This window comes from Lathamus discolor, chromosome 24 (genome assembly GCF_037157495.1).
Source record: "Lathamus discolor isolate bLatDis1 chromosome 24, bLatDis1.hap1, whole genome shotgun sequence".
Taxonomy (NCBI): Eukaryota; Metazoa; Chordata; class Aves; order Psittaciformes; family Psittacidae; genus Lathamus; species Lathamus discolor.
Window position 1 is genome coordinate 891,728 of NC_088907.1, and position 13,529 is coordinate 905,256.

Here is a 13,529-nt window from a genome sequence, read left to right on the forward strand (position 1 = left end):
AGGGGCGGGGTTAGCGGGGAGGGGCGGGGCTGGCATTGCTCACTCCTTGTCGGCCTCGGAGGGGGGGATTTAAGGGGTGGTCAATGGTGACGGAAGTGGGTTGAGGGGCGCCGTGAGTGTTCCGGTGGTACCGTGGGTGGGGGAAACACCTCGTGTGCCCCGTGTGCGTGTGCAGGGCGGCGTCTGCCTGTGCACGGGCGCGTGAACACGGTCAGGCACACACAACAACACCCCAACCCCCCCACACACACCGACACGGAGTGCGCCCTTCCGCCGCCCAGTGCGCATGCTCGGCAACGCCCCGCGGTTGCCAGGGAGCAGGGGTGGGGAAGGGGCGCGTTGCCATGGCGACGGCTGGCGGCCGTCAAGCGGAGCGGGATGGTGAGCGCGGCCTGGGGCTCCGCCGGTGTCACCGGTAACACCGGTACCGAGCCCGGTACCAACCACCCCCGGTACCCTCTCCCCGCAGCCCACCAGCACCCCGGCGCCCCGCGGCCGGTACCGCAGGAAGGCGCAGAGCCCCGCGGCGGAGGCTGAGCTGCTGTTCGGGAAGAAGCCGGTAAGAGCCCCGGGATACCGGGATCGGGGGGGGGGCACCTCCGGCTGCTTGCCCCCACACACATACACAGGGCAGGGCCTCAGCCTGCCCCGCTCGCCGCATCCCATCCATAATCCCTGTTCCCAAAGCTGCCAGATAAGGGATGCGGCTGCAGCCCCTTTGTGCGCTTGGAATTCTGTTGGGAAGGCACGGAATTCCCTCTGCCTCCCAGGAGCATCCCAAGTCCCGTCCTCGCCACCTTTCCTGGGGTGGGCTGTTGGTCAGGGAGAGACAGGAGGCTCAGGGGTAAAAGGCGAGGAGCCAGGCTCTGTTCCGTGGTTCTAGCACATGGGATGTAAGGAAAACCTTTGGAGCAAGGGCTGGAAGCTTCCAGAGCAGCTCCTTGCCAGCATTCCATAGACTTTCATCAGGGAGCTGCGAGATTGGTCCCCTTGGAGAGTCTCTGACCTCTTGGCTGGGTGCCCCGGGCTGAGATAAACAGAGCCCGGCTCCTTCCTCCCGTGCTCAGGGGGGGGAAAACTCCCTCCCCGCAGCAGGACCCGGGTGCACAGGGGCGAGGACGATGGAGTTTGGTTTGTGTCCCCCCCCCCGTTATCACCTCTATGGGTGCTCTGCCTGCGGTTTATGGCTGCGGCTCTCCCCACCCTGCGCAAGATGCAAGGTCCAAGGTTTGCCCCGTCTCACACTGAGAAAACACTTCCAGTTCCCAAGAGAGACATGGAGGAGCTGGAGCGGGGCCAGAGAAGGGCAATGGGGCTGGAGCAGGGCCTGGGGCACAAGTGATGGGGAACGGCTGAGGGACCGGGGGGGTTCAGGTGGCTCAGAGGGGACTTGATGGCTCCCTACAAGTGCCTGACAGGAGGATGGAGGCAGGAGGGGCTGGGCTCTGCTCCCAAGGAACAAGGGATGGGACAAGAGGAACCGGCCTCAAGCTGCACCAGGGCAGGTTTAGATGGAGCTGAGGAACAATTCCTGCCCCAGAGGGTGCTCAGCATTGGAACAGGCTGCCCAGGGCAGGGCTGGGGTCACCATCCCGGCAAGAGCTCACACACCCTCGGAGCCATGGGGCAGTGGTGGGAATGGTTGGACTTGGTGCTTGTCCCTCTTTGTGCCTTTAATTTCCTCTTGTGGGCCTTATCGCCTGGAACAAATCTGTCCGAAGAGGCTTTGCCAAACCCCCTTTGGCTTTCCAGAGGAGAGGAAGGAAGCATGGAATGAAGATTACCTCCGCTCCCAACTGCAGCTTGGGAGCGTTCCCGGCCAGCAAGCCCTGGGCAGGTTTATGATCAACTCTTATCTCAGAGGCCTTCAAGGCAGCCTGATTAATCCCTGCGATTAATCCAGGTCTTGTCCAAGGAGTTCTCCTGGCTCCGGGGACAGCATGCGGGTGGCTGCACCAGCAGCCCCGTTATCGCTGTTTGCACGGGTGTTCCAGGGCCAAACCCCTTAATTCAACACCTCCTGCTCGGGGCCCGTGGTGCTGAGGAGCTGCACCAGTGTCACCGCATTGGGTGAGCAGCTCCAGTGCCTAAAGGAGCTCCAGGGAGCCAGGAGAGGGGCTTGGGACAAGGGATGCAGGGACAGGCCAAGGGGAATGGCTTTAAGCTGCCCGAGGGGAGACTGAGCTGAGCTCTTAGGCAGAAGCTCTTCCCTGTGCGGGTGCTGAGGCGCTGGCACAGGGTGCCCAGAGGAGCTGTGGCTGCCCCATCCCTGGCAGTGCTCAAGGCCAGGCTGGACACAGGGGCTTGGAGCAACCTGCTCCAGTGGAAGGGGTCCCTGCCATGGCTTTAGATGAGCTTTGAGCTCCCTTCAACCCAAACCATTCCAGGATCCCAGGGACTGTTGCCGGCAGCGTTCCCAGGGCACTGTGGGGTTTGTTCCCGCAGGATTTTAAACGGGAATTCCAAGGGAAACCACTGGTGTCTGCTCGCCCCTCCGGCAGCTTCTGGGGGTTCCCTGACTCGGGGCCGGGGGGCGCGGATCGTGCCTATGGATGGGCTCAGGGAATCCACCCTGCCCCTGGGAAGCGAGCGGGGTCCCGGCACCCGCAGCCGGGGACTCCTCACTAGGTGGCAGCCTCAGCCCGAGCAAAGGCACTGGCACCAGTCCCGGCCCTGCTGGGAGGACTGGGTTCTGCCCCGTGCTCCCTGCCAGTGGCAGCCCTGCACGGCCGGGCCTTGAGCTGCTCCTTGTCCCCCTCCCCACCAGCTCCCAGGGAGTTTGGGCTCCTTTTGGGCCGCTTTCCACCCAGCTCTGCCCGGTTCCATAGGGCCCGGCAGGACGGAGCTGCCGGGGCTGTGGTTGGGTGAGGGTTTGCCCCGAGCAGGCAGCAATGGGCTCCTCGGCCCCACCAGATCCGGGTGGGACACCAACACCAGTAAACCCAGTGCCACGGGGTGGGTTTGGTTCCCCCCATGTCCCCATCAGCCCTTCAGAGGCCAAAAACCCCTTCCCATAACCCATGCAGCACCGGCTGCGGAGGTGTGAGAGGATCTTGGAGCCCAGGAGCAACAGCAGGAATAAACCTGGAGTAACCCCCATCTTTCCTCACAGCCGTCGCGCCCCGACAGCCCCATTGTGCTCCTTCGGGATGTGAGGACAGCCCCCAAAGCACTGTCCCTTGGCAGGTACAAGCCCAAGACCACCCTTCTCATCACCAAGGACTTCATCCGGGAGCTCATGTAAGTCTGTGCCTGAGCAGCAGCTCAGGAGGAGCTTTTGTGGCTCCATGCGCGGAGCTTGGGAATGTTTTGGTGCGGGAGGGATGGGCCCTGCCACAGAGGCACTGAATCATCCTAAACCCCATAAAACCCCAACACAAACCTCCCCAGCAGCCAGGAAAGCGCCTTCTGAGCTCCTCGAGGGCTCCTGCTCCCCGTCACGCATCGGACGCTGCCTCCCACATCCCGATCCCAAGCAGCCCTGTGGGAAGGCGGCAGGGGAGCCCCAGGAGCTCCGTGTTTCCCTTTGGGGCTGCTTTACAAGCTCAAGAACCCCCTTCATCCTGCCCCGCACTGAAACCTGCCGCACGTAACGAGAGCAGGGCCATTATCCCAGCAGCTCCACTTCAGGCTCATTTTAAGCTCAGATCCCCTCTTTGCTGCTCTTTGGAGCGAGGTTCATCTTTGCCTCCTGTTTTGAGCCTTCCACCCGACGCTCTCGCACCCACCAAGGCCTCAGAGCTGGGATCTGGGTTTTGCTCCGAGCTTTGGAGGCTGCTTTTGCTCCCTTCCTGTTCCCATCTGACCCCGGTGCCAAAGCCAAGAACCCAATTCCAGCCGCGCCAACCGGAGCTCGATGGAAACTGTTTGTGCTGGTGCAATTCCTGAAAATCAGGGCCCAGCCATCCCAGGCTGCTCACCCAAACACGGGGCCGACCAAAGCAGCGGCCGAATGTGTCATTACATTTATTAGTGCCGTTGTGACCATTCTGCCAAGCGTCCTGGAATGCGATGCTGTGATGCAGCCGGGGAGCGATCATTATGCAGGTATCTGTTCATATTCACCAGGGTGGATGAAAGGTGACACGCAATAATCATGAGTAAATTCTTAGTCCTGAACAGCTTCAAAGTGCTCCATGCATTTGGTTAATGGACGCTCCTCCACCGCACGCGTCACCATGGTACCTGAGTAATGCACGGAGTCATTAACTCCTTCCAGCTCCCCGTGTTATTATCCACATTTTTACAAGGAGGGAAATGGGGGCACCAGGAGCTTCGGTGATTTCCTCCAAACCACAGCCTGAGTCATGGGCAGGGTTCATGGCTCGGCGCTGGCCCGGTAGCCCAGCGCTGGCAGGGCAGAGAGTGCCCCGTGTTTGGGCACTGCTTCCTCCTCTCATCCCAGCTGCATTCCTGGGAGCGCAGAGGCAAAGCCAAGCAGGTGCCAACAGGCTGAGTGGCCCCAAACAGGGGGAAAAGGCACCTTCAGCTCCCCCGGATCAACAGAGGTTTCAATGCAGCACATGGGAGCAGTGATGGGATGGGGGGGGGGGGGGGAGGATTTTCCCAAAGGAAAACTGGGAAATTCAAGCTGGGCTGAAAGATGTTGGGTATTCTGTTACTGGATGCTTTGGGGTTTCCAGGGTGAGTGTCCTGTCCCCCTGTGCATCACAGCTTTCCCTCCACTTTCCATTGCCCCATGACTGGGAGAACAGGGATCCCACAGCTTGGGTGCTTCCTGTATTGCTCCAGGGTGACTCCCATCCTGGTCCAGGAGCTGCTCCTGGCCTGGGCACCTGGGGAAGGGAACGGAGGGATCTATCAGACGCTCCATACCGCTGATTGCACTTTGTCCCCGTCCCAGCACCCCTGAGGAGAAGCCCCCAGCATCCCTCATCATGACTCCAGAGGATTTCCAGCGCATTAAAGCAGCAGCTCAAGTGCTGACCAAGGAGGAGCGTGAAGCCAAGCTGGCAGCCCTCAAAGCAGCGAAAGAGGCCGCTCTCGTAGGCATTTCCCTCCTGTCCTGCCCTTTTCTGTCCTTCCCCATTTGCTCCTGGGCTCCGGAGGGAGGTGGACACTGGCCTCATGGTCCTGGAGCTCCCTCCTCCATCCCTTGGGCACCCATGTTTCGGTGTGCACCTCTCAGGTCTCTGATCCCCAACAAGGTCCCTGGGTGGGAAGGAGTCCCCAGAGGCTGGGCTGAAGCCTCTGTGCTGCCTTTCTGCCATGCCACAAAGGCAGGATTGGTGTGGGAAGGGGATGCCCCTCGGGATGCGGGATGCCAGGATGCAGGGTCAGGCTCAGCCCGGCTTTGGGCACGAGGGGACAAGCGGGATGAGCTTTGTCCCCTCAGGAGGCATCGAGCAGCGCAAGGCAGCGGTGGAGCAGGCGGCAGCGGTGCAGAAGCAGACGGGGAAGCTGAACGAGCTGGAGGAGGCGGCGCTGGAGCAGGCCCAGCACGTGCTGCAGTCGGGCAAACAGGATGCGCATGGAGCAGGAGGATGAGATCAAGGAGTTCAGTGAGGTGGGGACCACCGAACCCTGGGTGCTGCCCAGCGGCTTCCTCTCCTTTCCCCCTCTTCATCCATGCATCCGTCCAAGTCTGGCTGGGAGAGCAGGAGACCCGTTGTCCCCACAGCTGCTCCTCGGTGCCAAGTGCCACATGATCCGCAGCGCCCAGATCCTGGAGAAACAGATCATTGCCAAGGAACTGAATGAGGAGGAGAAGCGCCTGGACAACATGATGGAGGTGGAGAGGAAAAAGGCCGAGGAGATGCAGGAGGAGCTGGAGCACAGGCGGAAGCAGGAGCTGATCAGGTCTGTGGAAGGGTCCCTCTTCCCAGGCCTTCACATCACGGCACCGCGGTGGGACCAGGCAGCACCTGATGTCCGTGGTGACATTTCCACTTCCTGGAATGGGACAGAGCCAGAGGGAACCTTCTGCTCCTTCCTTCCCAGAGGGAGACAGGGCTGGTGAGGCAGATGGAGCAGAACGCGGAGGAGCGGGCGCTGAGGGCCGAGCAGAGGGACCAGAGGCGCAGGAGATGCTTCAGTACCTGGAGCGGCTGAAGCTGGAGGATCTGAAGGTGCAAACCGCAGGGAGCAGGAGGGGCTGGGGCTGGATTTCCATCGTGTTGGAAGGGGCTGGGTGCTCACCCTCCGTTCCCAGGACATGGAGCGGAGGCAGGAGCAGCACAAGCAGATCCAGGCTGAGATTAAACGCATCAACACTGAGAACCAGAGGCTTAAGGCAGAGCAGCGGGAGCTGGAGCGGCTGGAGGATGAGCGGGTGCTTGAGTACCAGAGGCAGAAGCTGGTGAGAGGCCTTTGGCCACAGGGCCCTGGTGTGGGTGCAGCTCTGTAGGTGCTGCTGGAAGCACCCACGAGGTTCCGACCCATCCAGGAGCGGGAGGCCAAGCTGGAGCCGAGCAGAAGCAAATCCGTGTGGAGAAGGAGAAGGAGCTGGCGCGGCTGCGAGCCATGCAGGAGAAGGCCCAGGACCACCAGGCAGAGCAAGTGAGCAGCTGCCTCCCTGCTGCCTCCCTCACCCTCATCATCCTCGCCACCGTCGTCATCGTCACCCCTGTCCCCTTGCTCAGATGCTCTGAGAGCCAAGCGCAGCCAGGAGGCTGCGGAGCGCGAGTGGCGGCGCAAGGAGAAGGAGCTGGCGCGGCTGAAGGCGGAGGCCGAGGCGCGGCTCAAGCAGAGCCGCCTGGAGCAGACGGCGCAGCGGGAGCACGCCATGGCCGTGCAGGCGCAGCAGGACCGGCACGAGTTCCAGAGGATCCTGCGGTGCGTGGGACGGGGCCCGGCGCTCACCGGGGCTGAGGCGGCGCGGGGCCGGAGCCCTCATTGCCGCCGCGCTGTCCCGCAGGGCGCAGCGGGAGCAGATGGAGAAGGAGAAGGCCGAGGAGGAGCGGAAGGCAGCGGAGCGCCAGGCTCACGCCAGGGCCGTGCGGCGCCAGGTCCAGGAGCGGCAGCGGGAGCTGGCGCAGGAGCGAGCGGCCGCCTTCGAGGAGTTCAAGCACCTGCAGGAGGAGGCCCAGCGCCGCAGCCAGCGCATCGCCAGCTTCAAGCAGCAGAAGCTGCAGGAGCTCAGGTGATGCCCCAGAGGGGCTCAGTATCGGGCTGGAGCCTGGAGAAGAGAAGGTTCCTGAAGGGGAGACCTCAGAGCAGCTCCAGTGCCTAAAGGGGCTGCAGGAAACCTGGAGAGGGGCTTGGGACAAGGGACGGAGGGGCAGGACAAGGGGAATGGCTTTAACCTGCCCGAAGGGAGACTGAGCTGAGCTCTTAGGCAGAAGCTCTTCCCTGTGAGGGTGCTGAGGCGCTGGCACAGGGTGCCCAGAGAAGCTGTGGCTGCCCCATCCCTGGCAGTGCTAAAGGCCAGGTTGGACACAGGGGCTTGGAGCAAGCTGCTCCAGTGGAAGCGGGTCCCTGCCCTTGGATCTGGATGAGCTTAAGGTCCCTTCTAACCCACAGCGTTCTGTGTTTCTATGTACTATGTATCCCTACGGCTTTCCTGGCTTCCTTTCCATCCTCATCAAGAGGATCCGCTCCGGAGCCCCGCTCCTGACTGTGATGTTTTCTTTCCTCTGCAGAGACTCTGGTGTGCCCGAGAAGTTCTGTGCCCAAGTGCAGCTGAGGGACCAGCACCGAGCAATCGTAGCCTCAGGCCAGGCCCGGCGCGGTGTGGGGCCCGGCTCACCAAGGGACTGATGCTTTCTTAGGCTGTTTCCTCCCAATAGAGATGTTTATGAGCAGACGGTGTCTTTCACCCTTCTCTCACTGGGGGTTTTGGGGTCAGGAGCTGCCCGTGGGGCTGGAGTAGCTCAAAGGCTCATTGCCCAACTCCCGGGACCAAGGTCACCTCTTGCCCGTCTCCATGGGCAGAGCTCTTGGACGTGTCCATAGGGCAGGAGCCCCCAGACCTTGGATGTCCAAGAGCCAGCCAGGCTCTTCCCCACACCCAGCCCTGTCTGGCCCTGGCAGTGCCACCACCTCCCCATCGCATCACCCCAGGCCCTGTGGCCGTGCCAAAGCACAGAGCATGATGCAAACACTTCACATCCACTCGGCTCTGGGCCCTGCTGCTTCCGAGGCCGAGGAGTGGCTCTGAGTAATTGTCAGAGCAGGTGAGCAATAACGAGAGCTGCACAAGGGAACGTGCCCGGGGCTCGGAGCTGCCTCCGTGGCCTCTCGCCGGCCCTTCCCCAGCTGCTGCGCGTCCCCGGTGCTTGGGGCCGGGCTCCGACCTCCATCCCCGGCCGCCCCGGCGGTGCCACCCCCGGTCCTGGCGCAGTCACAGCTGGCACCGGGGTGCAGAGCCCGTGTTCCCCCCCACGAGCCACGGCCCCGTCACGGCGGGGACGGCCCCGGCAGCAGAACCGGCCCCGCATCGGTGCTGCCCCGGGGCCAGGCCGAGCTCTGGGGCCCCGAAATCACAGACGCGGCTCGACACGTGCCGGGCCGGCCCCAAACCCCGCACGGAGCCGGCGAGGACCCGGCCGCGGTGAGCTCAGCTCCGGGCCAGGAACTGGAGCAGCTCCTGGCCCCGGGCAGCGTTCGGGGTGGCTGCGCCGGGCGGTGGAGCCGGCCCGGGCGGTCCGGCCTTGGGAAGGGCCAGCGCGGCCGAGCTGCGCCGCGGGGCACGGCACGGGGAGGCGGGGCACGGCAGCGGGGCACGGCGGGGACAGGGACCGCGGCGGGGACGGGACCGCAGCACCCACAGCAGAGCAGCCGTGTCCCAGCTCTTCCATCCACAGCCAAGCATCTCTGTCCCCTCCACCTGCGGCCAAACGTCCCTGTCCGTCCATCCATGGACAAACATCCCTGTCTCCTCCATTCATGGCCAAATATTCCATGGCCAAATATTCCTGTCCCCCTCCATCCATGGACAAACATCCCTGTCACCTCCATTCATGGCCAAATATTCCTGTCCTCTCCATCCATGGACAAGAGTCCCTGTCACATCCCTCTGTGGGCAAGCATCTCTCTGCCTTCTGTCCATAGACAAGCACCCCTGTCCCCTCCATCCTTGGCCAAACATCCCTGTCCCCTCCATCCATGGACAAGCATCCCTGTCCCCTCCATCCATGGATAAGCGTCCCTGTCACCTCCATCCGTGGGCAAGCGTCTCTGTCCCCTCCGTCCATAGACAAGCACCCCTGTCCCCTCCATCCATGGCCAAGAATCCATCTCCTACACTCATGGCCAAACACCCCTGGCCCTTCCTTCCATTCATGGACAAGTGTCCCTGTCCCCTCCATCCACAGACAAGAATCCTGTCCCCTCCATCCCTGTCTGAGCATCCCTGTCCCCAACCCCTGCCCTCCGCTCCCAGCTGCTGCACACTGCACTGCACCAGCTGCTAAGAAGGAGGAAAATGATTGCTACTGCTGCAGCCAGGACACCCTGGTGCTGCCATGCCCCTACATCCCTGTGCCACCACGTCCCCACGCCATGAGCTGTGGGCTGGAGCCTCAGCCACATCTCCACGTGTATCTCACCACCAACGTGGCCTTGGTGGGTGTCACGGTCCCACAAGGCTGCAGCATCCCCGTGCCCACTGACCAAGGGGCTGGACCAGAGGAGGGATTTGCAGGAGCTTAACCCAGGGTCAAACCCCACCTTTAACCTCCAATTGCCCCAAATCCTGCCCCAAGTACCAAGACCTTTTGGAGGACCTTCACTTTGGCACTTCCGTGCCACCACGATGCTTCCACAGCATCCCCTTTTCCCACCGGGATAACCATCCACGGGGTCCACCGGCCGGGATGCGCCGGTCCCCCCTGCCCATCACTGCATCCCTATGGATGGGCTCCCACACCACGGCCACGGTTAATTAGGGGGTAGGGAGTGGAGCAGGGCGGCAGCGCTCACGCACAGCTTGGAGCCACTCAGTCATCCCAAAGGCATCCTCCCCACAGGGAGGAGCGCCCCGGCCCAGCATGTAAAAGCGGCCCCGAGCGGCCCCGCTGCCCCGTCGCCGCGGAGCTGCCGCCTGCTCCCGCTCCTCCTCAGCACCTGCACGGCTGCAGCGTCATGGCAGGGCCCGGCGCCAGCCTGCTCCTGCTCCTGGCTCTCATGCCAGGTACGGCCGGGGCACCCCGGCGCTGGACCGGCTCCGCAGGGATGCCATGAGGATGGAGGGGACCCAAGGGTGCTGGATGCGCCCCGTGGTCAGCAGAGCGCGCAGCGTCCCTTTGTCAGCCCCACCAGGATGGGTCCCTGCTCCCCGCGGGTCGGGGGCTGCTGGATGTGGGGCGCTGTGGGGCCGGGGGCCGGTCCGATGGGTGCTGTTCTCTCCCCAGCTCTCCTCCTGGCTGTCAGGATCAACAGCAAGGGCCGGGAGGTGCTGTATCTGGCCAAGGGCGACTCGGTGAAGCTGGCTGTCCCTATGTGCTCGAACCGAAGACAACGGTCCCCAGGGCGTGGGCATCGAGTGGATCCAGATCACGCACGAGCGCACCGGCCCCGAGAACGTGGTGAGTGCCAGCGGTGCCAGCGCCTGCTTCCAGACGAGCAGGAACGGCTGGGATGGACCAGGAGGGACAGGGATGGATCAGGCCGGACAGGGATGGCCTGGAAGGACCAGGCAGGGCAGGGGAGGACCAGGCAGAGTCTGGCAGAGCCGGGCAGGGCAGGGAAAGACTGGAAAGGCAGGGATGGACCTGAAAGGGCAGGAATGAACCTGGAAGGACAGGGATGGACCAGGCGGGACAGGGATGGACCAGGAGGGGCAGGGAAGGACCAGGCAGAGTCTGACAGAGCCGGGCAGGGCAGGGCAGGACTGGAAGGGCCGGAGTGGACCAAGCAGGGCAGGGATGGACCAGGTGAGACGGGGATGGACCTGGAAGAGCAGGGATGGACCAGGCGGGACAGGGATGGACCAGGCGGGACAGGGATGGACCAGGCAGGGTCTGGCACAGCCAGGCAGGCACCGGGCAGTGCATTTCCCCCCACCCACCCCCCCAAGCTGCCAGCTTTGGGTTCCCCCATCGGGAGGGTTCCCCCCATCCTGTCCAACCTCCCCCCCACACCCCTCTTTGCTTCCCCCCCCCCCAGTTCCTGTCCTACCAAGACCACCACGTGAACTACGGCAGCGGCTCGGGCTGCAGGACCGCGTCGCCTTCGTGCAGACCGACCCCAGCCAGTACGACGCCTCCATCCGCCTGGCGGACCTGCAGGTCTCCGACACCGGCACCTACCAGTGCCGCGTGAAGAAAAACACCGTGGCCGTGCACGAGGTCATCGTCACCGTGCAGGGTCAGTGCCCCCCCACCACCACCGTGTCCCCTTCCCGGGGGGTCCCCGCTGGCCCCATGGTGACCGGGTCCCTGTCCCCGCAGAGAAACCGGTACCCCGCAGTGCTGGACCGAGGGGGAGCAGATCGAGGGCGGCAGCGTCCTCCTGCGGTGCTACAGCCGCGGGGGCACCTCCCCGCTCGCCTACCAATGGGCAAAGCTGGCGGACGGATACGGCGGGGGCCGCCTGCCCTCCGGCACCATCCAAGGTGGGCGCTGTGGGGCTGAGACCCCCCATGCACAGCCCCGTGGGGCTCCCATGGGTGCTGTGGGGCTGAACCCGCTCCATGGCACAGCCCCGTGGGGCTCCCATGGGTGCTGTGGGGCTGAACCCCCTCCATGGCACAGTCCCGTGGGGCTCCCATGGGTGCTGTGGGGCTGAACTCCACCCGTGGCACAGCCGCGGGGGGCTCCCATGGGTGCTGGGGATGCTCATGGGTGAGTTCCTATGGGTGCTCATGTATGTTCATGGCTACGGGGGAGAGGACGCCTGCCCTCTGGCACCATCCAAGGTGGGTGCTGTGGGGCTGAGCCCCGCCATGGCACAGCCCGGGGGGCTCCCATGGGTGCGGGAGATGCTCATGGTTCCTCTGGTGCTCATGCGTGCTTATGGCCATGTCTCTGATGGGTGCAGGGATGCTCACAGGTGCTGGCGCGGCTGAACCCCCCATCATGGCACAGCCCCGGGGTGCTCCCTTGGTGCAGGGGCTGCTCACGGTTCCTTTGGGTGCTCATGGCTGTACCTGCCGCGGCTCCCATGGGTGCAGGGGCTGCTCACGGTTCCTTTGGGTGCTCATGGCTGTACCTGCCGCGGCTCCCATGGGTGCAGGGGCTGCTCACGGTTCCTTTGGGTGCTCATGGGTGCTCATGGCTGTACCTGCCGCTGCTCCATGGGTGCAGGGGCTGCTCACGGTTCCTTTGGGTGCTCATGGGTGCTCATGGCTGTACCTGCCGCTGCTCCCATGGGTGCAGGGGCTGCTCACGGTTCCTTTGGGTGCTCATGGGTGCTCATGGCTGTACCTGCCGTGGCTCCCGTGGGTGCCGGGGCTGCTCACGGCGCCGTGCTGAGCTCCTCTTTCTGCTCACGTCCTGGCCGTGCCCTTGCCCGTGCCCGGGGGCTCGGGCGCTGACGGCTCCGCCTGTCCCGGCTGCAGGACGGGCTCCCGGGGACCTGTTCATACCGCAGCCTCTCCGAGGCTCACGCCGGCGTCTACCAGTGCCGCGTCACCAACCGCGTGGGGTACTCCGTGTGCCAGCTCAACCTCAGCCCGGCCGCAAGTGAGTGCCGCTGCGACGGGGGGGGGGACACGGGGACCGGCACAGGGACAGGCTCTGTCCGGGTGCTGGGGTCGCGGTGATCGGTGGCAGCCGGCGCGGAGGCCGGCGGTGACAGGCTGTGCTCGCACCGTAGGAGGGCGGCAGGCGGGCATCATCGTGGGCTCCATCCTGGGCTCGCTCCTCCTCCTGAGTCTCCCCGCGCTGCTCATCTGGGCGCTGATCTGCCGCTACCGTCGGAAGGAATGCCAGCGAGCCTGCAGCGACTGCCGGTGAGCGGGGCACCGTGGGGCAGCAGCGGGGGTCTGTGGGGCAGCACCAGACTAATGGGCACGGGCGGGGAGCCATTGGATGCTGATGAGCATCACTGGGGTCTACGGGGTGTCAGTGGGCACTGAGGCGAAACAGGGACCAGTGGGCTCCACTGGGTGCTGATGGGCATTACTTGGGTCTATGGAGCATCACTGGGCACTGTGGAGGGCTAATTGCTACTGGGTGCTGCCGGGCACCTCTTTGGTCTATGGGTCATCACTGGGCACTGAGGAGGGCTGATTGGTGCTACTGGGTGCTGCCGGGCACCACAGGCTTTGCTGGGTACTAAGAGGGACCAACAGCCACTGGTGGGTGCTGCCGGGCATCACCGGGCTCTATGGAGCATCACCAGGCACCCGACGGCCACCTGCGGGTGCCACCGCTCAACGACGGGGACTCCCCGGGCACCGGTGGCTGTCACCGGGCTCTGGTGGGACCCCGGTGAGCGCTGACGCTTCCCCCCCCCCCTCCCACCCCAATCCCGCAGGAGCAGCACCGGCGGCACCATGACCCGACCCTGCAACGTCTGCGCCCACCACAGCTACTCGCCCCACGGCATCAGCTACATGCAGTGCCAGCACGGCGACGGCGACGAGCGGGCGGCCGCCCTCATCTGCAATGAGGGCATCCGGCACA

General features: G+C 64.2%; 2 protein-coding genes across 2 annotated transcripts in view; both read left to right on the forward strand.

The window, feature by feature from the left end:
• Positions 1-300: 300 nt before the first annotated feature.
• On the forward strand, positions 301-7,730 carry CFAP45 (cilia and flagella associated protein 45). The gene is given in 16 exon segments (XM_065659968.1): positions 301-381; positions 470-559; positions 3,113-3,240; positions 4,865-5,010; positions 5,360-5,472; positions 5,474-5,527; positions 5,642-5,820; positions 5,928-6,031; positions 6,034-6,089; positions 6,173-6,319; positions 6,407-6,425; positions 6,428-6,518; positions 6,601-6,795; positions 6,878-7,102; positions 7,602-7,705; positions 7,708-7,730. Coding segments are annotated over 16 exon segments (1,677 nt in total). The 5' UTR covers positions 301-378.
• A 2,267-nt stretch (positions 7,731-9,997) lies between these two features.
• The window catches only part of LOC136003846 (V-set and immunoglobulin domain-containing protein 8-like), a 5,739-nt gene continuing 2,207 nt past the window's right edge, over positions 9,998-13,529 (forward strand). The window contains 11 exon segments of the mRNA XM_065659825.1: positions 9,998-10,093; positions 10,314-10,385; positions 10,388-10,411; positions 10,414-10,487; positions 11,068-11,107; positions 11,110-11,268; positions 11,354-11,515; positions 12,461-12,486; positions 12,488-12,584; positions 12,718-12,853; positions 13,381-13,524. Coding sequence (XP_065515897.1) covers positions 10,045-10,093; positions 10,314-10,385; positions 10,388-10,411; positions 10,414-10,487; positions 11,068-11,107; positions 11,110-11,268; positions 11,354-11,515; positions 12,461-12,486; positions 12,488-12,584; positions 12,718-12,853; positions 13,381-13,524 — 983 coding nt within the window. The 5' untranslated portion in view covers positions 9,998-10,044.